At 46.9% G+C, this 24,837-nt stretch overlaps 1 protein-coding gene across 1 annotated transcript in view; it reads left to right on the top strand.

Annotated features, from left to right (window-relative positions):
- Positions 1-21,412, top strand: part of IGFBP6 (insulin like growth factor binding protein 6) — a 42,291-nt gene extending 20,879 nt beyond the window's left edge. The window contains 1 exon segment of the mRNA XM_030198192.1: positions 20,201-21,412. Coding sequence (XP_030054052.1) covers positions 20,201-20,314 — 114 coding nt within the window. The 3' untranslated portion in view covers positions 20,315-21,412.
- The last annotated feature ends 3,425 nt before the right edge of the window (positions 21,413-24,837 follow it).

Here is a 24,837-nt window from a genome sequence, read left to right as displayed (position 1 = left end):
CGGATCAGGGTGGCTTGAACAGCTCTCGGCAAGATAATCCATAATTGGGAACTGTAGTAATACCAGGAAGGAACAAGCCGTAGGAATCTTGGCTTTGATGGAATGCTGGAGCTTGCAATTAACAACATTGACGGCATTTGTATTTCCCACAAATGCCTGAGGTAGATTCCTGATGCTGAGGTGTTGTGGAATGATGTGAGCAGCTTTCAGCAGGGTTGTAATGATACCCATCCAGACAAGTTGATAAAATCGTGCTGCGATAAGAATCATCATTGTTGGCAGGAAGAGAAGTGAGTTGTTCGAGCAGACCACGACGGCCCTGCTCCGCCGGAAAAGGTGCCAAGATCCGCACCACCCATCCGTCTACTCCAGCCCACGATGCAGCAATCCACTAAGTACATAAGTATTGCCATACTGGGGACGGACCAAAGGTCCATCAAGCCCAGCATCCTGTTTCCAACAGTGGCCAATCCTAATCAGTTCAGATGTGCTAGATGAGAGTTTTTGCTTTGCAAACTGGGAGTCTGTTCTCCACTAGCTCTTTCTTCATGCAAGAAAGAAGCTGGGAGGAATTCAACAACACACTGAGAGTAATGCTGTTTATTCTTTTACATTGTTAAGATCTTGATAGCGTCACAGTAACTTGGAGGGAGTCATACAGCAAAATATAGCATATATCAGTGCAATTAGTACTTATCATATCTGTGGAGGAGTAATCCCATCTCTGTACAGCCTCTAGTTGTTTGCTTCATGAAAGGTTTGATGTTGACAAGACCTCCTGTCAAGCCTTCAATTGGGTCATGGGATATCAACGTTGTGCTCAACCAGCTGATGAAAGCTCCTTTTGAAACATTTTCCTGTCATCTGAAGTATTTTACCTGAAAAGTTGTGTTTTTGGTGGTGGTCACTTCAGCTCACAGAGTTGGTGAGCTTCATGCCCAAGTAGCAGATGCTCCTTACCAGGGGCGTAGGCACGGGTGGGCCTGGGTGGGCCCAGGCCCACCCACTTAAGCCCAAGGCCCACCCAGGAATGGTGCACCCCGAGTTGCACTAAGAGCCCCCGCGTGGCATTCCTCCTTCCCTCCCTCGCCCGACCGTCAGCCCTCCTCCATTCCCCCTCCGTTCCCCCCCTCAGTTCCGTCCGCCCCCCCCCCGCAAATGTTTAACCTGTCCTTTTTGTTTCAGTAGCAGCGAGCGTCATGAAGACACTGCTTCAAGTTCTCCCTTTCCTCTTCAGTGTCCTTTACGATGACGTATTTCCTGTTTCCGCGAAGGCGGGACGAACACTGTGTGAACAGGAAAGGGAGAACTTGAAGCTGGCGAGTGTTGCAGTGCCTTCACGTCGCTCGCTGCTACTGAAAGAAAAAGGACAGGTTCGTGTGCGCGGGAGGTGGGGGGACGGAGAGGACTCGGAGGGCTTTTGGGGAACTGAGGGAGGGCAGGGAGACTCGCTGGCCATGGGTGGGAGGGGGGGGGGGGAACGGAGAGGACTCGGAGGGCTTTTGAGGAGCTGAGGGAGGGCAGGGAGACTCGCTGGCCATGGGTGGGAGGGGAGGGGGAACGGAGAGGACTCGGAGGGCTTTTGGGGAGCTGAGGGAGGGCACGGAGACTCGCTGGACATGGGTGGGAGGGGAGGGGGGAATGGGGAGGGCTTTTGGGGAACTGAGGGAGGGCAGGGAGACTCGCTGGCCATGGGTGGGAGGGAGGGGGGACCGGAGAGGACTCGGAGGGCTTTTGGGGAGCTGAGGGAGGGCAGGGAGACTCGCTGGACATGGAGAGGAGGGCGTGGGGGGGAGGGGAGAGAACAGATTGCTGGAGGGAAGGGGACAGAGGAAATTGCTGGACATCAGGACATGGGTGGATGGAGGGGAGAGAGGAAATTGCTGGACATGGATGAGGAGAGGAGAGGGGAGGGCAGGGGGAGAAAACATAAGGACACAGGAGGATGGTGGACATGGTGAGTGAAAAAATATCAAATAGAAAGAAGGCACTGCATAAAACAGAGGACACTGGGACCAACGCGAATAGAAAAACTAAATGATCAGACAACAAAGGTAGAAAACATTTTTTAATTCAGAATTTATTAATTGGAATATGCCAGCTTTTGGAAATGTGCATCTGTGATATTTTGCATGTAAGTTTCAGTTTTTCTAGTATTGCTGCATGCTGAGTCTGACTTCTTGAGGTAACTTTCCAGTTCAGAAGGGGAAGGTGAGAGAAATGGAGGAAGAAACAGATCTTACCTTCTTTGTAATCCTCTTCTGGCTCGTTAAGAGATTACTTCAGACAAATTATTTGTGGCACATTGTACATAACGGGTTTTAGTTTCATTCTTCCTTCTTCTTGTACCTCTGCCACTGGTCCCGCGCTAATAAGCCATTGCTTATTAGAAGAGCGCAGGACCCGACTCTACAGCATCGCTAGTGCTTCCTGTGACGGTTCTGCCTCTTCCGATGTAAACATCCTGGACCAGTATAAGAAGCGCTAGCAGCGCTGCAGAGAGCCGGGTCCTGCGTTATTCTATCGTTGTTTACGAGCACGGGTCCGGTAGTAGCAGTGCAACGGGAGGAAGCCAAACTGCTGAAGGACTGAACGGGTGCATGGGTGGTGAGAGGACGTGGGTCCGACAGGCTAGCGGCGCTGCAGAGAGCCGGGTCCTGCGCTATTCTATCCTTGTTTACGAGCGCGGGTCCGGTAGTAGCAGTGCAATGGAAGGAAGCCAAACTGCTGAAGAACTGAACAGGGGTGCATGGGAGGCGACAGGACGTAGGTCCAACAGGCAAGGAAGGTCGTGGTTCAGGTTGGGGAGGCTTAGCCTCCCCAAGCCTCTTATACGGGGCGCCTATGGGGAGGGGGTCTGCCCCAGGTGCAGAAAAGGCTGGTCCTGGCTCTGGCTGCACTGCTCAGCTCAGCTCGCTCTTCTATGAGTACATGGAGTTGATTCTTTCAAGTGCTGTACCCATACAGATCATGCACATGCTTCTTCTTCTCCTGGCAGCCTGCAGTGTCGGCTTTTTGCTTTTCTGTGAGCAAAATGGGACATTTCATGCAAATTTGGCATTGCACAATTGTGCAGAATTCCACCAGGAGTAGGCAAAGTCAGTATCCTCTTTCTCCTATTATACATTCAGATCCACTTATGTGGCATTCCTGGTCTTGGATGCCCTCTGCCTTGTTACCCTATCAAGTTTGGGACTCACTATCCCAGTGAAGAGTATGGGGATGCAGTCACTATGTTGAGGTAAATAAAGTGGGAATGGCAAAAAGGCCTTAAAAATAGATTTTGATCCTTGATCAGCTTTGATGATTGACTATACTAGGACTGACATGGGAAAAGCTAAAGGTATCAATATGTTCTTTGGGCTGTCGGAAGCCATCATTAGGTAGCTGTAAGTAGCACAGAAGACAATCATGGAACTTTATAAGGGTATTAGAGCCTCCAAGGCTGGACTGAAAGCATTCTGAAAATGCAGTCAGCATGCAAAGCACATATGCTTTACAGCTGCATGGCAGCAAGTGCAAAGGGTGCATGTGAAAGAATGTATGGAGATTAAAAAAAAAAATCAAATTTCCATACAAACGTTCATTCCCTCAACCTAACTCTGATTCTTTATTTCTGCAGGGGAAACCTACGTGCACTAATTCACAGACAGCGTACTTTTACTTGCAATGGGATGGGGGGGGGGGGGGGGGGGGGGGGGGGGGGGGGGGAGGGGGAGCCAGTTTAAAACTACATTTTTGCATGGTTAAAATCTTTACCTATGTGAAATAATCTGCAACATCTATGAATTCATCTATTGGTACAAATCGATGCAGATCCCAGATGAGGTGACTGATGCATACAGAGGGAGATGCAGATATTTCGGGGCCTCACATCAGAATTCATAACTGGATGTCCCCATCTTTACGTTCATATAAGGGGCAATTCTATAATTGGAAGCTACAATTTAGATACCCAGATTTCTCGAGCTGTGAACCTATTCTATAAGAGCATTACGAATATAAGTCAGCAGTGCCGTGCATAAATTTAGGTGCATGCATTGATGCCAGGTCTATGGCTGGCATAAATGTGTGTGCCTAAATGCAACAGTTACATGTTTCAGAAGTATACGAGCCTCCCTTGTGAACACCCTCCTTTCATTTATACCGATATGCAGTGCTTTTTTTGTAGGAAAAAAGGTACTGGTACTCATTATGGGTGGGGTCACCATCTATGGCTCTGCCCCCTATGGTAGCCACACCCACAGTAGTCACACCCCTTATATCAGCCATGGCGCATATAAGCAGTATCATTAAAAATACTATACCAGTATAGGAGCAAAAATAACTTGTGATTTTTGTTCATTATAATAATTTCTATAAGCTGTTACAGCTCTAGTATACCCAGTGCAAATAAGACAGCAGATGTAAATTCTTAAATTGGACATCTTCCAAATACTAAAATGAAAATAAAATTATTTTTTCTACCTTTGTTGTCTGGTGACTGTTTTTCTGAACATGTTGGGCCCAGTCTCTGATTCTGAGGCTCTTTATCTGATACCTTAACTCCCTTTCCAGGGCTTCCTTTCCATTTATTTCTTTACTTTCCTTCTTCATTTCTTGCCCTACATCCATAGGTAAAAGCTGGGTCCTCTGCGGACTTGACTGGCGGAGGTATAGAGTGGATCCAGCTTTTGCCTATCATCCATGTGCAGATTTTCTCCTCTTTTCCCTTTCCCTTACCTTGTCAGTATGCATCTCCTTCCTCTCTCCATCACGTCCAGCATTTTTCCTCTCCCCCTCCACCCATGTCCAGCATCTCTCCTCTCTCCTCCCCTCCATCCATGTTTATCTCACTTCTTCTCTCTTCCCTCCCCTCCATCCATGTCCAGCATTTCAACTCTCTCTTCTTCCCTCCATCCATGTCCAAAATTTCTCCTCTTTCCCCTACATCCATGTGCATCTCCTCCTCTGTCTTCCCTCCCCTCCATCCATGTCCAGCATTTCTCCTCTCCCCCTCCACTCCATCCATGTGCATCTACATCCTCTGTCTTCCTTCTCCTCCATCCATGTCCAGTATTTCTCCTCTCTCCCTTCCTCTCTAACTGTGTGCATCTCTTTCCTTCCCTCCAACATTTCTCCTCTCTTCCCTGCCCTCCACTCCATCCATGTCCAGCATTTCTCCCGCCCTTCCCTCCATCCATCCATGTCCAGAAACTCTGCTCTCTCCCCTGCCCTCTCTTCCCATCCATGTCCAGATTCTCCTCTGCCCTCCCATCTGTGTCCAGCAATTCTCCTTTCTCCCCTGCCCTCCATGTCCAGCAATTCTCCTGTGCCCTCCCCTCCCCTCCCTGTCCAGCGATTCTCCTCTGCCCTTCCCTCCCATCTATGTCCAGCGATTTCTCCTCTCCTGCCCTCCCCTCCATGTCCAGCGATTCTCCTTTGCCCCCTATCCTCCTCTCCATGTCCAGTAACTCGCCCCAGGCCCCCCCTCCCCCCCCCCCCCCCCGCGACGCGTTTAAATCTTTTTTTTTTTTAATGTGAAGTCGCAGCACCGGCGTTAGTGAGAGGACCAGGCTCGCCTCCTCCTGCCTTCCCTTCATTCCCTCTCAGTGCCCCACCTTCCTGTGACATAGTTTCCTGTTTCCACGAGGGTGGGACACTGAGAGGGAATGAAGGGAAGGCAGGAGGAGGCGAGCCTGGTCCTCTCACTAATGCCGGCGCTGCGACTTCACATAAAAAAAAAATAAAAGATTTAAACGTGTCGCGGGGGGGGGGGCTGTCGGGAAGCTAAGGGTGGGCAGGTAGGGCTGGGGCGCTGGAACTCGACGGGGGTTTAAAAGGGTGTTGCGGGTGGCAGGAACAGAAAGCAGGGCTGGGGAGCTAAGGGTGGGTAGGTGAGCCTAGGAAAAAAAGGTGCTGGTACACTGTACCGGTGCGCACCTGCACAAAACCAGCACTGCCGATATGTTATAGAATACTGCTGAGCGCATGGCTAGCACTTAATGGCGCTCATTTTCGAAGCAGATGGACGATTTTGTGGCCATTTTAAAATATCCATCTGCTTAAAACGTCCAAATCTCAATTTTTGAAAGGCAGAATTTGGACATTTTACAGTGCAGTTCATCCAAATAGCAAGGAGGTGTGTTGGAGGCGTGTTAGGGATGGGACTAGGATGGACCTAAAATTAGGACGTCTTTCAGCAATAATGGAATGGGAAGAAACGTCCAAGGCAAAAAGAGGACATTTTTATCTAGACCTGTTTCAGTCACGTCCAGGGTACAAGAAGGTGCCCTGATTGAGCAGCTGATCTCTGGAGAGATTAAGACATGACCTCTTCTTCATCTCTCAGTGGTTACTGATCCTCTCCCAGGCTCTCACTTTCCTAAGAAGTGAAAGTGACAGTGGATACCAGGTTCTATGACAGCTTCAGATGCTATGGCCATAAGTGTAAGGAGTAACCTAATGGTCAGTGCAGTGGACTTTGAACAACTGGTGTAACTCCAACTTTAATTCTTATTTCTGTACAAATATGTGAGCCCTCCTGGAACATAGAAATACTTACTGTACCTGCAGGCGTGATGGCTATTGCAGTGGTGTACCTTTAGGTATTGTAGGTTTTTATCTGTTTCTGGAGGGCTGACAATAACATACAACGGAATTAAAGTGGGATTTGTACCAGACATTTTTGTGCCTGCTGTTTTGGTGTTCGTATTTTGGACATTTTAAATGCAAGAACATCCTTCTCATGTATTTTTGAACTGGAAATCCCAACGTTTTTTGTGTTCAAAAATGGCTGTGAGATGGACATTTTTTTGGATGTTATGAGCAGGACCCCCCCCCCCAATTCTGACTTGGACATTCTTTCAAAAATGCCCCTCCACATGTGTTACTATTACGGTCACATGCATATGTGCTAGTGTTGTATAACATATGTCGACAATTGGTGCCTAACCATAGATGACCTGTTATAGAATGAGGGGGAAATTATTTGATTTTGATTAAGGCTCCTAGCTTCTCAATCATTAAATAATTAACAAATTAATACCCACCTGTGTATATGCACATTGTAATAGTTTACTCTTTTAAGTCACTTACCAGCTTATTTTTGAAAGAGATCGCCGGCCATCTTCCGACACAAATTGGGAGATGGCCGGCTATCTCCTGAACCCGGCCAAATCGGTATAATCGAAAGCCGATTTTGGCCGGCGCCAACTGCTTTCCGCCGCAGAGCCGCCCAATCTTCAAGGCAGGGTACAGAAGGCGGGACAAGGACACTTTCCAGCTCATTTTCGAAAGTGATCACCAGCCATCTTCCGACACAAATCGGAAGATGGCCAGCGATCTCCTGAATCCGGCCAAATCGGTATAATCAGAAGCCGATTTTGGCCGGTGCCAACTGCTTTCCGTCGCGGACCTGGCCAAACTTCAAGGCAGGGTACAGAATGCGGGACAAGGACACTTTCCAGCTCAATTTCAAAAGTGATCGCCAGCCATCTTCCGACACAAATTGGGAGATGGCCGGCGATCTCCTTAACCCAGCCAAATCGGTATAATCGAAAGCCGATTTTGGCCGGGTTCAACTGCTTTCTGTCGCGGAGCCGGCGAAACATCAATGGGGCATGTCGGTAGGGAAGTGAATGCAGGACGGGGGCGGGATGGGGGCGTGGTCACGAGATGGCCGGCTTCGCCTGATAATGGAAAAAAAAAGCCAGGCTTGACAAGCATTTCACTGGCTTTACTTGGTCCCTTTTTTTTTCACGACCAAACTTCAAATAGGAGCCCCAACTGACCAAATGGCCACCGAAGGGAATCGGGGATGACCTCCCCTTACTCCCCCAGTGGTCACCAACTCCATCCCATTCCCCCAAAAAACCTTTTTTGCCAGCCTCTATGCCAGCCTCAAATGTCATACCCAGCTCCCTGATAGTAGTATGCAAGTCCCTGGAGCAGTTTTTAGTGGGTGCAGTGCATTTCAGACAGGTGGACCCAGACACATCCTCCCTACCTGTTCCACTTGTGGTGATAAATGGGAGCCCTCCAAAACTACTACTTCTACTATTTAACATTTCTAAAGCGCTACTAGGGTTACGCAGCGCTGTACAATTTAACATAGAAGGACAGTCCCTGCTCAGAGAGCTTACAATCTAAACCCACCCAAAACCCACTGTACCCACATGTAGGTGCCCCCCTTCACCCCTTAGGGCTATGGTAATGGTGTAGAGTTGTGGAGAGTGGGTTGTAGGGGGGATTTGGGGGGCTAAACAACCAAGGGATGGGAGCTATTATTTTTTAATTTTTAGAAGTGCTCTCTAGGGTGCCCGGTTGGTGTCCTGGCATGTGAGGGGGGCCAGTGCACTGCAAATGCTGGCTCCTCCCACGACCAAATGGCTTGCATTTCGCCAGGTTTGAGATCGCCGGCATTATTTTCCATTATGGCCGAAAACCGAAGCCGGCCATGTCAAACCCAGCGCACTCTGACATTTGGCCGCGCCCAACCGTATTAGCGAAGAAAAAGATGTCTGGCCATCTTTTTCGAAAATACAGTTGGCTCTGCCCACTTACGGTACCAGCCCCAGAGATGGCCGCCCATAGAGATGGCTGACACCCTTCGATTATGCCCATCTTTATTGCATAAATAACTTGGGCTGAATTACAGTTGATTCGGGAACGTAACTCATACTGTTTCCCAGTCTTGGGATTAGCTACTGTCCGAGTTGATATAGCATGCTTGCAATACACACATTTCTGGCAGCAGGTGTGACCCCTCCCCCCCCCCCCCCCCCCCCCCCGTTTGACTAACTAGTTAATTGCTGCTGAATAACAATGGCTAGACCCGAATATGTGACAGAACCAGGTTAAATTGATTTTCATATTAACCCCATGATTTTATGAAGTCAGACAGGGTTGCACAGCACTTCTTAAACCTCTCTGAGGTGGAAGGAGTGTGATTCACCTGAAATGTATGAAAACTAGAAACAAGAAAAGGAAGATTTTTTAATATGAAGTTTTGGATGAAAAAAGGCATAAAGACCTGAATGGCCCCACTGCTAAACCGGAGTGTGTCCCGTGGCGGGCTCGCATGGTGAACAACAGAAGAAAGAGACACCAGGGCCCAGCGCCGACGCCACGTGGCTTGCACCCCAAGTAGATGTTGCAACCCAGCAGTGAGGGACCAGAGCAGCGGAGGCGCCCAAAGCTGGACCTTGTATTCCAGAGCGCTAGACGCGCCCCAATCGTCGGACGAAGGAGCCCAGATCCAGCGCACAACAGCAGCAAGGACCCTGGGCAACAGCCGATTCTTACCTCCAACCAATGAGGAATCACCATATCCTGGAGCAACACACCTAAAAACCCAACAATCTCTCCTAAATTCAGCCACCAATCACACCCCCCAAAATTGAGGAGTCTCTGAGCCCTAGTACATCTAAGAATCTGAGCATCTAACCGTGAGTAAACCACTTATACCTAATACATCCATACCTAATCAACAAACAAAACATCATAACCACCATAGACACACAAAACACACAAGACCAGAACACAAGACTCCACCACAAAGAACAACACCCTACTAAGCACTCTTATCAAACACGATAGCCAAAGTGAACTGATACCACAATGAATAACCACCCCACTCGCAGAAATCAACAATACACCCATATTATACAATCACCGAATACTGACCAGACTCATCACACCACATCAAACCGACAATAAGCAACACAAAGGAAGAACACGAACATGTGCACATCCTCAACAAAAGGAAAAAAAGGATACAAAAACTCCACACAAACCAAGACACGGCAACTAACAAAAGTCCATATAACACCGAACGCAGAAGACTCATATCAAAAAATTCAAGTCTGCTATGTCAACGCCAGATCCGTGACAAACAAAACAACAATAATAACAGACTGGCTCACGTCAGAGAAACTTGATCTACTTTTCATCACTGAAACCTGGATCCATAACCAAGAGGACCCAATCATCTTAAGCCTTTGTCCTCCAGGATATAAAATCACTCACTGGTCCAGAAAAGAAAAGAGAGGAGGGGGTATAGCGCTCGTATACTGATCTCACCTCATTCTTGAAACCACTGCCGAATCCATAACAACCCACCTCGAAATAGCCTCAATCAGAATCCACCACAATACCCTGCTTTACAGACCACCATGCAGCTGGAATGAAAGTCAAGCAGACTTCATGGACTTTGTTTCAAACACATGTGTATCCAACTCTAATATACTACTACTAGGAGACATTAACCTTCACCTAGAAGACCCAAACTCTACAAATGCACGAGACTGTAAGGACTTCCTTCATTTATGCGATCTAACATGGCCGCACATGCAAACAACCCACACGAAGGGCCATACACTTGACCTCATCTCATACAAACTATCCACTGACCAGAACCTAACCATAACACAAACCAGATGGACAGAAACACCATGGACTGACCACTATAAATGAAACCTATCCCTAAAATGGCGGAAAAAAGGTTCTCTCCACACACGAGAACACCCAACCCACACCACGAGAGGCTAAATAGACCCGGATACTTTCTGTCAACAGATATACAATAATGACTGGACTACACAAACGGACTCCATTCATTACCTCTCAGTTTGGGACAAAAGATGCAGACACATACTAGACACAATAGCACCCCTACAAACAAGAACTTCATGCAGACACAACTCGATACCGTGGTTCAAAGAAGAATTGAAAAAATTAAAAACACAATCAAGGAGACTAGAACACGCATGGAAAAAAAAAAGACGAACACACACTCAACGCATGGAAACAGATACAAAGGAAATACAAATATGCAATAAGATAGACCAAAAAGTCATATTACAAAACCAAAATTGGGCCGGACTACAACAACATGAAGAAACTATACCATCTTGTGAACAAATTACTAGACACAACACCAGTCATCACAACCAAACATACCATCGGTAGAAAACCTTGATAAATATTTCAACGAAAAAATTATAAATCTATGCAAAACCCTACCTCTGGACAACACGGACATAGAAAACTTCATTAATGGGCTGGACCCAACCCCTGGTGAATACCCTGTGGACCAATTATGGTCAAACTTCGCTCTCCTCAGCGCCGACATAGTTACTCAGGCGATTAAAAAATACTCCAAAAGCCACTGTCAATTGGGCATCTGCCCCAGTTACCTAATACAATCTGCCCCCCACAGCTTCATAACAGATCTCACATCCCATCTAACTTTCATGCTTCAGTGGGGTATTTTCCCTAAAGAAAAAGGCAACATCCTGCTCACCCCAATACCAAAAGACACCAAGAAAAAAGCCAAATGATATCACCAAATACCACACAGTAGCATCTATCCCATTAGTAGTCAAACTCATGGAAAGACTGGTGACCAAACAACTCAACAACTACATAAACGAATTCAATATACTACATGAGTCAAGATCAGGATTCCGACCCCAACATAGCACCGAAACAGTACTACTCACTCTCTTATCCAAATTCACCAGGAGATAGCAATAGGCAAAAGCATTCTCCTCATTCAATTTGACATGTCCAGTGCATTCGACATGGTTAACCATAACATATTGTTAAGACTCCTAGATTATTTCGGAATTGGTGGTAACACTCTCAATTGGATTAAGGGCTTTCTAACCACCAGAACATACTAAGTGAAATCAAGCACCAACATATTGTCACCCTGGAAACCAGACTGCGGAGTACCGCAAGGATCACCACTATTACCGATCCTTTTCAACTTCATGATGGCCCCACTAGCCAATGCCTTATCTACACAAGGCCTTAATCCATTCATTTACGCTGATGACATCACGCTATGCATCCCCTACAAACATGATTTAGAAGAAATCACCAATAAAATCAAGCTCAACTTAAACATCATGAACTCATGGGCAAACGCATTCCAATTAAAAGTCACTACAGAAAAAACACACTGTCTCATCATCTCATCCCATCCCAATACAACACAACATTAAGACCCCAGGATACACCCTCCCTTTCTCAGACAGCCTAAAAATTCTCAGAGTAACAATCGACTGAAACCTCCAACTAGAGTCCCAAGCTGAAATCACCATAAAGAAAATGTTTCTCTCAATGTGGAAACTAAAACGTGTGAAACCATTCTTCCCGAGGGAAGTATTTTGCAACCTGGTACAGTCAATGGTACTAAGCCACACAGACTATTGTAATGGAATCTATGCCGGATGCAAAGAACAAATCATAAAGAAACTTCAAACCGCCCAAAACACAGCAGCAAGGCTCTGCCGCTCCCCAGTACCTCTCCACTCTTGTCTCAACCTACGCCCCCTCTCGGGTACTCCGTTCTGTAGATAAATCTCTCTTATCTGTCCCCTTCTCCTCTACTGCTAATTCCAGGTTCCGTTCCTTTTATCTTGTTGCACCTCACGCCTGGAATAGACTACCCGAGCCTGTACGTCTAGCCCCGTCTTTGGCCATTTTCAAGTCCAAACTTAAATCCTACCTCTTTACCACTGCTGTTGACTCCTAACCACCACTCACTTGCCCTGTCTTTTTATCCTCACCTCTTTATTCCCTTACCCTTATTGTTCTGTCTGTTACCCTTATTGTTGTCTGTTTACCTGTCTTATCTAGATTGTAAGCTGTTTGAGCAGGGACTGTCTTTCTGTGTATGGTGTACAGCACTGCGTATGCCTTGTAGCGCTATAGAAATGACTTCGGCTGCGCTGTGGAAATCCGGCCACCTTGTTGGCTGTAGCCTGGCCACAGGACCCAGAAGGGGAGCTGGTTTGGTGGGTGCTGCACTAGTGGCTGTGGAGGCGGACGATCTCAACGCCCACCTCTTAGCTGGTGGTTGCTGCCCACTGGAGGAGGTGGATGGCAGGTCTTGCTGCAGCAGCACCGCTGGAGTAGGTGCTGTGACCAGAGGGCACAGGCCTTCAATGCTGTGCTGCAGCTGTTGGAGTTGCTGGAGCACCTCCTGGTGGGCTTGGCGCTGCACCTGGAACAGTTCCTGGTGGGCTTGGCGCTGCGCCTGCAGTGCTTCCCGCTGCAGCTCTAATTTTTGCTGCCGGTACTCCTCCAAGCGCACATTGTGCTGCAGCAAATCAGTGGCCAGCCGCAGTAGTTGCCTCCTTTGGCTGGGTGGCCTCTGGCGAGGAGCTGGCCCCCTATATGCATCCTCCTCATCAGCAAAGTCAACTGGTGGTGGAGGTCCAGCCTCTGCTGGTGGTGCTGGTGGAGGTTGAGCCTCTACTGCTGGTTCTGCTGCTGCAGGTGGTGGAAGCAGAGGCTGTACTGCTGGTGCTGCAGGCGGTGGAGGTAGAGGCTGTACTGCTGCTGCAGGTGGTGGAGGTAGAGGCTGTACTGCTGCTGCAGGCAGTGGAGGTTGAGGCTGTCCTGCTGGTGTAGGCCTTTGTTGGGATTGGAGGCCACTAGGGCCAGCCTCATCAGAGTCATCACCTGTATAGCACAAAGGTGAGGAAGTGTGTTGGTGAAAATAACCCACTTTTGTCTTTCAGCATTCATATACATTGCCCCACACTTGATGACCCAGCAAAGAGAGATGGTGAGGAGGAATGGAATTGAAAGAGAGCACCACAGGCAGCTGGGTACAGGTGGTGGACGGACAGCCAAGAGAAGGACACCGCTCACAACTTTGTGGACAAGCTGTTTGTTGTATATTTGTTAAAGTGAAGGACATTTGAGCATGTCTTGTGTTACTACTGACTTGGTAGACTGCCTAGAACTGCTTTATGACCCCGATTACAGGCTCCTTAAGTTGCATGCATGTGGCCCACACTGACTAGAGCACAGAGGTGACAGAAGGAAATAGGCACAGTTTGGTGATGGGAAAATAGGAGGGAGAAGGGAAGGAAGGGCCCCAAAGTTGTGCCACAGTAGTAACCTACACACACCCATAGGAGCCAAATGTAAAGTATTATTGGGGGTGCTAAGCCCAGTGCAAATAACCCCTCCCTGGACACCTACATGATATTTCCTCAATATTGGGGGTGCTCAAACACCCACAGCACCCACAGAGTCTGCTCCTATGACACACATTAATACTACCACTACTCAAATAGAGCTTACAATTTAATTAAGATGCACACACAGGACAAGTAAGAGGGAAGCCAATGACTACGGTAGGGATAGGGAGTAAGGGTACAGAGCAACTGAGTAGGGATTAGGAGGTCAGGACACCATCATAAAGGTGGGCGTTTATTCCACATATGAAGACAGCCTGAGACACACCCTGGTGAAACTCCTCCCCCCATCTCCCTCCTCCTGCCCCCAACTCACCACCTTCCTCCCCCTGGCCCTAACTTGTATAACACAGTGTAGTGCAGCACAACAGATACCCCAACTTCATTATGGACAACCTACCTGAGCCCTCAGGCTGGGCCGAGGTGTCAAGTGTCACGTACCGCCTCCCATTCCTGCTGCTTTGTGGTCGCAGCCAGCCTCTGCCCTGTGGGAGCAAACAGATTGGTGTGCCGTTGCTCTATCTCCTGCACCAGGAGCTCCACCTCTGCATCTGAGAAATTACCCTTCCGGGTTGGGGGCTGACGTGGTGGCATTGTACCAATGAGTTTCGAAAATACGGAGAGGGGCGTCTAAATAGTCGCCAGGAACGCCCATGTTGGAATGGGATAGGCGTGTCTGATATGGGCGTTTTAATTTCGATTATACACAAATTTCCTAAACGTGTCCAGCTGAGGTAGCGATTTGGGCCATGTGATTTTGATTATGGGTAGATAAGTATGGGCGTCCCCACCTGTCTTCCCTTTCTTGATTGCCATTTAAACCGGCATTTCCTGTGCTGGGACGTTTGCGGTTCTTATTAACATTCGTTTACAGTGTTTTACCGTCACTTATAATAATGTTTGTGTTTGGCAATGTATGCTTGGGTACACCTGTGTATTTTTTTTTTTGGGGGGGGGGGGTTGTGATTTGTGGTGGCCCTCAGCCAACATGGCTTCCTTTTCCAGTCTTCCACATCCCATGAGCCTCCCTTACTGTCTCCCATTCTCTCTGCCTGGTAGTAGCAGGCAGTCTGTGGGAGCGAAGAGATTGGTAGAATGGCACCAAAGGAAGCACCCATCGGTAAGGGTCATTTCACTGAGGCAGAAATTGAGCTAATGGTCCAGGAGATAGAAGCTGCACTACACAATCTTGCAACACACGATCAAGGTAAGCTCATACTTCTCAGCCACCTCTTCTCTTTCTGCTCATAATGAAGGAGTGTCCATTCACTGTATGTAGTCTGCAGTCAACTCTTAGCTCTCTTTTCACCAGGCTCCTGTGCACAGGTTGGAGGCCAGCGCTGTTCTGTGTGGTTTTGGCAGGTCCTTAATGCTGTGGGCCAGCTGTTGGAGCTGCTGTATTGGTAGGTTCCATTTTCCTTTTTTATGTGGTGAACCCCAGTCCTCATTTATGAAGTGGCCCCCCATTCTCAAGTTCGATAGGAGGGGGAGGGGGAATAATATATGCAATGAATGTCTTGACCATATTATTGAACACCGTCCTACAATCCTCCATAGTTATGGAACAACAACATTTCTAACGTGGTAGGCTGCAAACTAGGTTCAAGGTGGCCACAGGTACTGCCTACTGAGCCCTTAAGACATGGTGAGGGAGAGGATTTGTGGTTACAGGTGCAAACCCAAATTACCTGCAGGTGGCTACAGCCTGGTGGCTGCAGTGGCCTAGTGGTTAGAGCACCAGCCTTGTAATCACAAGGTTGCAGGTTCAATTCCCACTGCTGCACCTTGTGATCTAAGCTGAGTCACTGAACCCTCCATTGGCTCAGGTCCAAACTTAGAGTCATCCTGGGACAGAGAACGACCCAGAATACTTGAATGTAACTCTTTGAGCTACTACTGGAAAAAGTGTGAGCAAACATCCAAATAATGAACACCATATTTATTTGTGCCCTTCTGTAACTCTTGTATTATATTGCAACTGTGATGAAGTAACCATCCATCTAATTGGTTTTCCCATTGTTTTCCCTTTTCTCCTCAGCACTATATACCATTGCTGATGCATTGAATGTGAAAAGATGAGCCAGCTGTTTGTAGCTGCTTTGTGGCCCCCCCCCCCCCCCCCCCCACCAATGTGGTTTGGTTGTGGGTAAGGGTGTGTGGCGATCAGAGAGCAAACATCGTCTATGTGCTACCTAGGGTTATGTGCAAGTTTGTACTTGGCAGATCACAAGTGCTAGACAACAAATCTATTATTTATGCCACTCTGTGCTGTGGGGCTGTATGGTAAGGGGGAGGGAAAGAGGCTGGATGGTCATTTGTGTTCCTCAACAGTAATAGCCATCCAGCCTCCGCGGCCCACCCCCCTGCACATACGGCCATGCAGGTTGGAATGAACAGGTGGGCTTCTGTATGGCCAACATTGTCACAGACATGCATCAACTTTCTCATTCACACTTCACATTTCATGCAATGCATATTGCTGCCTCCTCTCACATCAACACCACCATTTGGTTATATGTAATGCACAAGGTACAGACACACACACACCCTGTTAGATTAAATGTAAAAAAATATATTTATGTAAAAACCCCAACATAGTCCCCCCCCCACCCCTACAAATCCCCCCCACACACACACAACAAATCCCCAACACCCCTACAAATCCCCCAACCCCCCCTATCAAACAATACCTCCCCCCCACAACAAATCCCCACAACCTGTACATATCTCCCCAACACCCCCCCACACAATATTCAACAATTCACCCAACCCCCCACAACTCCCCACAACCGCTACATATCCCCCCCCCCCCAAAGTAGGTCAAGGCCGGCCATGGCCTCTTACCAGCGCCCTCTGTAGCAGGGTAATGAGCAGCAGCAGCATCACCCTCAGTGGGCCGTGGAGCTGCTCATTGCCCTGCCGTATGGCTCTGACCTCCTGCAGCAGCTGGTTCTGGCCATCTACCACCTGCTGCAGGAGGCGCAGGACTGCAGCTGGCCCAAGGGCTGGAGGTGGCCCAGGGGATGGAGGTGGCCTAGGGGATGGAGTAGGGCCAGGGGATGGAGGTGGCCCAGGCGATGGAGGTGGCCCAGGCGATGGAGCTGCCTCAGGCGATGGAGATGGCTCAGATGGAGCTGCAGGTGGGGAGGGGTCCTCCAGAATGTCCTCATCAATAATGAGGACCCCCTCCTCCGTGTCCGACTCCTCCTCCTCGTGGCCCTCCTCGGCCGGCTCCTCCTCCTCCTGCTGGTGGCCCTCCTGGGCTGGCTCCTCCTCCTCCAGGTGGCCCTCCTGGCCTGGCTCCTCCTCCTCCAGGTGCCCCTCCTCGTCCGCCTGCTCCTCCTGCTGGTGCTGGAGCCCTGTGTATGTAAAAGGAGTGTGGTTGAGATCAGCACATGCAACATGGCTTGCATACTGCAGTAGCTGGGTGGCCTGAGGCGGGGGAAAGGTGTGGTGAGGCGTGGCCTATATCCATGGGGACCGAGATGCATCAGATGACATGACAGGGAACTCTGGAAACTGCTCTGACACACAGTACACACAGGACATGTTGGCAGACCACACTCATTGCTGACCAGCATGTTTGCATTGTGAGATGCGACGAGGGTTTGCTGACCTGTTTTTGTTGTTTTTAATGGGGGTGGGGGGGTGGGAAGGGTGTTTAGCACATAACTTTTATGTGAGGGAGGCGATGACATCCAGTAAAAGTAGCGCCTCAGGCAGGTCTACCAGGACACACTATCCACCCACCCCAGAAAGGGGGAGAGTAAAGTGAGGCATGTCATTTCATTCATCTCGGGGGTGGGGGGGGGGGGATGGTCATTGGAAGTTGCAGCCACAGTCATGGGAGGGCACCTGCAACCTGCGTCCTTGATCTGGGACAGATATGTTATTACTTACTAGTTGGCTATTAGCCACAAGGAAATTGATATTGTACAGGACATTTGCATGATTCAATAAATATATTTACAATTCAGTACAGGTGTCCTGTTTTGAATATTTACGGCGAGCCCTGAGGTGCCGTCGCACTGCCCTGATGAGATCTGGGCTCTCCTGCCTCACACGGCGGAACCTCCTCCTCAGGGACTCGAGGTCCCGGTGAACCCCGAACCGTCTGTAAGATATAAGTTTGTAGAGCAGGAGTCAGGGGATGGTCCTTCTTGCCCTCTGCACACACATTCATTTGTCAATCAAATAGCAGAGAGGGTCAACACTGTTGGGGGGGGGGGGGGGACCACTTCCATTGGTACAGATTCATAGTAGCCACCTTTTTTAAATTATTGGGGGTGCTAACCCCAGTGGAGATCACCCCTCCCTGGACACATACAAGGAATTTATTCAGTATTGGGAGTGCTCAAGCACCAACAGCAGCCACCGAGTTGGCTCCTATGCAGATGATGCCATAGAGGTGGCCATGAGGCCAGAAAGTACCGTTTGTATGCATTATAATTTTTGCTTGTTAAACTACTAATATGTCTTATCATTACCATGTTATCAAGATCCTTCTGTATGCTATACATTTATTTTGTAAAATGTTTCCACTATTCATGATGTGGTGTAAGCCACATAGAGCCTGCAAAGAGGGATGGGAAAATGTGGGGTACAAATGCAAGAAATAATTAAATAACGAAATACATTATTGTAGGGATGTGGGAATGGTCATCCTGTCAAGTACATACATTTTATTAGTGATTGTGCATGTACCCATATTACTCATTATCCTTGCATGCACACTCCAGTCACTGGTTACATTGATGACGGAGCTGTTATATGTGTAGGTACAGGAGGGGGGTGTGTGGTCCAAACACTTACCTTTCAAGCCTATCCCTGATGCGGGACCAGGCTTTCATGGCCTGGATCTTGGGGGACAGGTGGTGGTGCTGTATAAACAGCCTGTGCCGGTGCCTAAGGCACAGCCGCACCAGCAGCAGGCTCTCAGCCTCACTGAAATTTGGCTCACGTCGCAGGTGCGCCATTTTTTCAGTGAGAATAGGTGTTGGAAAACAAGTGCCTTATATGGACGCCCTTGCGTGATGGACATCGTTTCATGCACAACTCCATATATATATTACCATCCCATATATGGCCCTATCAGCACGTGGACACCGTTGTAATCATAGACATCCCTGACGTGCATGACTGGTTGTTATGCGTGCGGGCCCTTCATGCGTGCGGAACTTGCCTTATATAGATGAGTATGAAGCACCCGACCCTTTTCACATATACACAATATGCATTTAGCTGCATGTTCAGTAGGTACAGTGCATGCAGTTCCGGACATCCAGATAGGGCACATATGAGGAATATTCGGTGGAGCAGCATGATCTTTCTGTATTTGACGCGTATGAACGTCCCTCATATTTCCCGTACCTGGATGTCCAGAACAGCATGCACTGTACTTGCGGTACAACTATGTACATTATTTTACACACTTTCTGATTTGGTCGTTTTCAGCTGCAATAATCGAACATGATAGGGCGCCCTATTTAGTAACGTTTATGCGCTCCTTATTTGGTCGTTTTGCAACAGGGATAATCGATTATCGAAAAACGCCCATACTATTTTTCGATTATACATGCCTGATTTTGGACGTTTTCGTAAGGACGTCCTAATTCGTGCTTGGACGACCTTTCGATTATGCCCCTCCATGTAAGCAACATTGAGCCTGTAAAAAGGTGGGAAAATGTGGGATACAAATGTAACAAATAAATAAATAAAGGTGACATCTGCAGCCATATGGGCTATTGTAGTGATGTATAGTTAGCTACAGTAGGTTTTTGGAGGGCTTACTTTACAATATAAGAGAGCAACGCTGCTGGGATGTTTGTGTGGCCAGTCTACGAATGCTGGCTCCCCCTTTATCTCAAGGGCTTGATTTTGTGCGTTTTTCACTTGTCCTTTTTTTTTTTTTTTTTCAAAAATGGACCAAGAAGATAAACTAACAGAGCACAGAAACATCTAGCAAGTGGCCATTTTTGAAAAAAAAAAAAAAAAAAAAGAAAGATAGGCATTTTGCTGTTTTGAAAATCACTATATTTGCTATTCAGATTTTGGATGTTTTGAGCAACACATTCAAAGTCAGACTTCCGTCATATTGAAAATGCCCCTCCATGTTTATAGGCGTCTTGAACTTTGCCTAATCTTTAAATTTTGTCCATACTTTGTTTGTTTTTACTTCTTTCTTTCCTCTGTTGACATGTTTTGTCCCTTGTACTTCACAGTGCAAGTCCTCAAAAGGACAGCGGAGGGGACAGTGCTGGTTTGTGGACAAGAAGGGTCATCGTCTGCCAGGTTCTTCAGGAGCCTCTCACTGCCCGTCCAGCGGAGCTGACTGAGAACAACACTGTCACTGCAAGCTTTATCTTACCGCCCTCAGACCCCTGCCCCAAATAAATATAATTAAATCAAAAGAGAGGAATAAAAATAGGCACAATCAGAAAAGCACTTAATGGAGCTATCAGAGAAGCTACTTTTTAATTTATAAAATGGAAGACAGCACTGATGAGGAATTCATAGAAGCTGAACAAAGAAAAAGATGAGTGTAATAGTGTATGTCTGCTTATTGTTATTTACTTTATTCCCAAGGTGCTAAAAGTGATTGAAATCCTGGGCAATGTCACCTGCTTAGCTAGTCCTGCCACTTCAGATCCTGAGAAGAAAGCAAGATGCAGCGGTGCTGTTCATTATCATCACTATTGCTAACAGCAGATCTGTTGGAATACTTTTGCTTTCAAGGAGCTTTATAGAACACATTTCAGTCTAATATACCAGTCATACCTTATTCCCAGTAAGAATCTGTACCTTCCTGATATGGGAGTAATCAGATTGGAATAATAAGGTTAAATAAATGGTAACTTCTCTATTTTCATGAAGATGGGGGATAAGGAAATAAGGAATATGTGGAGGTAGATTATTCCATGCAGGCACTGCTTCATGATGAAACATGTTAATGCAGGTCTAGCCCTTTCTTTTCCTCCTCTTGCCAAGCTATATTCCACTATACTTCACCACCTCCTTTCTCTGACCATGCTCCGTTTTTATTATCCTTTGTCTCAACAATTGTTCATTTTAAATCTCTCTTCACCACATCTGGCTGGTCCTACATACATAAAATCATTGATCTCCTGCTGATTCACAATGGTATCCCTTTCTACAGAGGGCTTTACTGCTATCTCCAAGCTGGTGGCAACAAACCTGAGTGGTCACTTGTGGCATTAGTGGCCTGGTAAATTGTCCTCATTGCCCCTTCACCCTTAAAGCTAACTTTGGCAACATAAGGAAATATGATATTTATTTCAAAGGGGCACAGAACAACCTCCCAAGTTAACAAGAATGGGAACAGGATTCAGAAGAGCCTGGGATTTTTTTTATTTATTTTTGTTACATTTGTACCCTGTGCTTTCCCACTCATGGCAGGCTCTATGCGGCAGGCAATGGAGGGTTAAGTGACTTGCCCAGAGTTCACAAGGAGCTGCCTGTGCTAGGAATTGAACTCAGTTCCCCAGGACCAAAGTCCACCACCCTAACCACTAGGCCACTCCACTCCATAAGCACAGAACATCTTGTTCCTTAGACATGAGGAAGTGAAGGGAGTATCATCTATAGCGTTGCTGCAGGAAGGAAGAAGGGACAGGACAGAAGGGCCTTGAAGTCATTATCTGTTATTTCATTAGCTGTTTCTAGAATAAGGTAATTTAATGAGAATATCCCCATGCTGGGTAAAAATTAAATGTGTCGTGTCACCTGTCTGCAATACTGTAGTTTGTTACTTGTAATTACTTGTCAGAATACATTTTCTCTTTGAAATCATCCTCCATAGTTACTGAAAAAGAGAAAATGTATTGTCTATAGATAAAGAAGTATTAATCCACAGAGAAGACCCCCTTAGAAATTCCCCTACCCCCTTGCCCTGCAGAGAAAGGTGTAGGCTACATCAGCAAAGTGTGAATGAGGAGTTTTTCCTGGCAGAGGTTGCACCTGCCAGTACACAAGCACCTGGAAGTAGGGTTGCCAGCTACATTCAGATATCGTCCGACAGAGTTGATCAGTCCTGGGCCTACTCCATTGCATGCAGGGAGTTGTGGTTCTGATTTCCCCATTCAATTCCTTAGAAAAAGCAAGGCCACAAGTGCCTGCATGCAGTGGGATAACCCTGTCAGGTGAATCTGGATCTAGTTGGCAACCTTACCTGTAAGCCCTGCCAGGGAAGGATGTTTCCCTTTCAAAATAGACTTGTAGGACAGCTAAATACCAGTCTCTCTGTACATAGGTCCTTTAATCTTCCAGTAGAGTGGGGCAAAGCTGCTCATCTACAGCTAATTGAAGAGGAAAAGAAACGGGTGGAGGACAGCATTAAAAAAATATGCTATCAATATTTATTTGAGTGACAGGATATCGTTGCATCGTCACATAAAAGACAATCGCATGCACGAGGTATTACTACAGTTCCCAATTATGGATTATCTTGCTGAGAGTTGTTCAAGCCATCCTGATCCGTCTCAGCATCTGGTCTTCCACAGTCCATTTTAGACTCTCTTACCCTTTCCCTTTTACTTCCTACCCTGTTCCTTTTACCCTATCTAATGTAATGTATTTGATTCCTGTACATTGTAAGCTACTTTGAGTCTGCTTAATGTGGAAAAAAGTGGGGTATAAATGTTCGTAAATAAATAAATAATATGTTACATGACAATGGAGGCCCTTGTGCTAAAGGTTTTCTCCCTTTTTTGTGTCTACGGAAAGATGCTTTAATATAGTCAAAGAGCCTTATATTTTTCATAAAATGTAACTTTTATTCATAAGAATACAAAATTTCACCTGATGTATTTCCCAAAAACCTATTCAATAAACAAACTTATTTTTGTTACCTATTAAGGGGTTATTTTTGCTTTTCAAAAATTTGTTATATATAAAAAAGCCATATAAACCTCTGTTTTCTTTATTAGTTTCTAGATCTCATGTGTAGTCTGAAGACTAATTATTTGTAAATTCATATGCTTAAAACTATGGAAAGGTGATAGAGCTTGTTTCAATATAGGTATAAAGCAATTTTACAAGACTAACTATAACTAGTTTCTATTCAGTCAATATTAAGCCCACTGTGGTCAGCGTTAAAACACTGACTGCCATGAGCAGAATTAACCTTCAAAATTCATTGCTGGGCCACGTCTGGGCACCGGCATTGAATATACACGTGCTGGCCACCAGAGCTTATATGGGTCCCGGATGATATTCAGCTGGGACCTGCATAAGACACTTATGTGAGCACCAGCTAAATATCAGCTAGGATCCACAAAAAGGATAGAAATGCCCTCACCACTTCCGATTCTCTCCTCCTTCCCCTTGATCCTGATTCCTATTCTATCCCATCCCAGTTGTCATGAAGGCCCAACTAAGCCCCACCCCATCTCTCTCCTTCCCACCCCCATAGTGCACTCAAGTCTACCTTGTAGATTCTTGGTGGTCGAGTGGGGTCCTATGAGCAGGAGCAATGCCCACTTGCTCCTGCTTGCCACAGATCCTTTCACAAAATGGCTGCTGTGATCTCTAGCTCCAGCCTTGCAATACTAGATCAGTCAGGCCTTCCTGACATTGGAGATGGGAGGGAAGGGTCACTAATAAGGCGACTACTGCTCCCTGGAAGTTAACCAGGCACCAACCAATATTTAGACTGGTGCCTGCTTAGCTCGGCAGCTAATGTTAGAATAACCTTTTTTTTGCTGTAACCACTTAGTTAACTGGTTAATGGTCTGAATATTGCTGCTATCCAGTTAAGTATTGGCTCCACCCAGTCTCTGCCCATACTCCTCCCACAGACCAACCCAGCATTAACTGGACAATGCAGGGGCAGGTAGTTCTGATATGCAACAGCACTATCTGCTTACATGCCACGAATATCAGTAGTTAGACAGGAACAAGCGATCTTGTAAAGGAGTAGCCTAATGGTTAGTGCAGCGGGCTTTGATCCTGGCAACCTGGATTCAATTCCCCCTGAAGCTCCTTGTCACTTAACCCTAGGGTGGCCTCCCAGTGGAGGTGGTGGAGTCAAGGACTGTTCCAGAATTTAAAAAGGCATGGAATAAGCATGTGGGATCTCTTAGGAACAGGTAGAATTGGGGGTTACAGAGGATGGGCAGACTGGATGGGTCATTTGGCCTCTATCTGCCATCATGTTTCTTGGAGTGAATAGCGACCAGGACTCAGATCTTTAAGTCGTTTTCAGCTTTTGGATAAAGTTCGATACCCTTCCTGAAGCAGCCTTTGAATAGGGAAAACAAGGCACACTTGTTGAAGGGTTTCATAGGAAGCTGTAGCCAATTATATCGTGGAGCTGCCATTATTCCTTGCTGATCAGATCGATGCTACACCCTAGACATCTATCAAATCCCTAAAAGCTAAGTACTGTCAGCTGCTTGGATTCCATTTCTATGGTCTTCAAGGGGTTTTGCATTGATCAATTCATGTAGGAGCTGTTGGGGTGTACTCATGTGGTTATTTGTGCAGTCTGCTATATTTATTTGAGCCGGATACAGTTTATTTTATTTTTAGTTGGTGTTTGGTGAGCCCCATTTAGTATGTAGTACAGAAAGAAAGAGAGGGTGGGTTTTAAAAAAATCATTCGTTTCTCTTACTCAGAGTGAGTTTTTGCGATTGATAGGTTTTCCTCCCTTTCATTCTTTACTGGAACCGATGATATTTAAGGACTCCTATGTAGATAGTGATTTGTTCATACATTTGTATTCAGTGGTGTGCTGGTAAATGTTTAACAGGCGGCTCTCTCCCCGGTCCCCCTCTGCGCCCCCCCATCCCCCTCTGCGCCCCCCCCCCCAAATTGCAGAGATGGCTATAGCCGGGGAGA

This window comes from Microcaecilia unicolor, chromosome 3 (assembly GCF_901765095.1).
Source record: "Microcaecilia unicolor chromosome 3, aMicUni1.1, whole genome shotgun sequence".
In the NCBI taxonomy this organism is placed as follows: Eukaryota; Metazoa; Chordata; class Amphibia; order Gymnophiona; family Siphonopidae; genus Microcaecilia; species Microcaecilia unicolor.
This window is presented reverse-complemented; position numbering and strand designations above follow the sequence as displayed.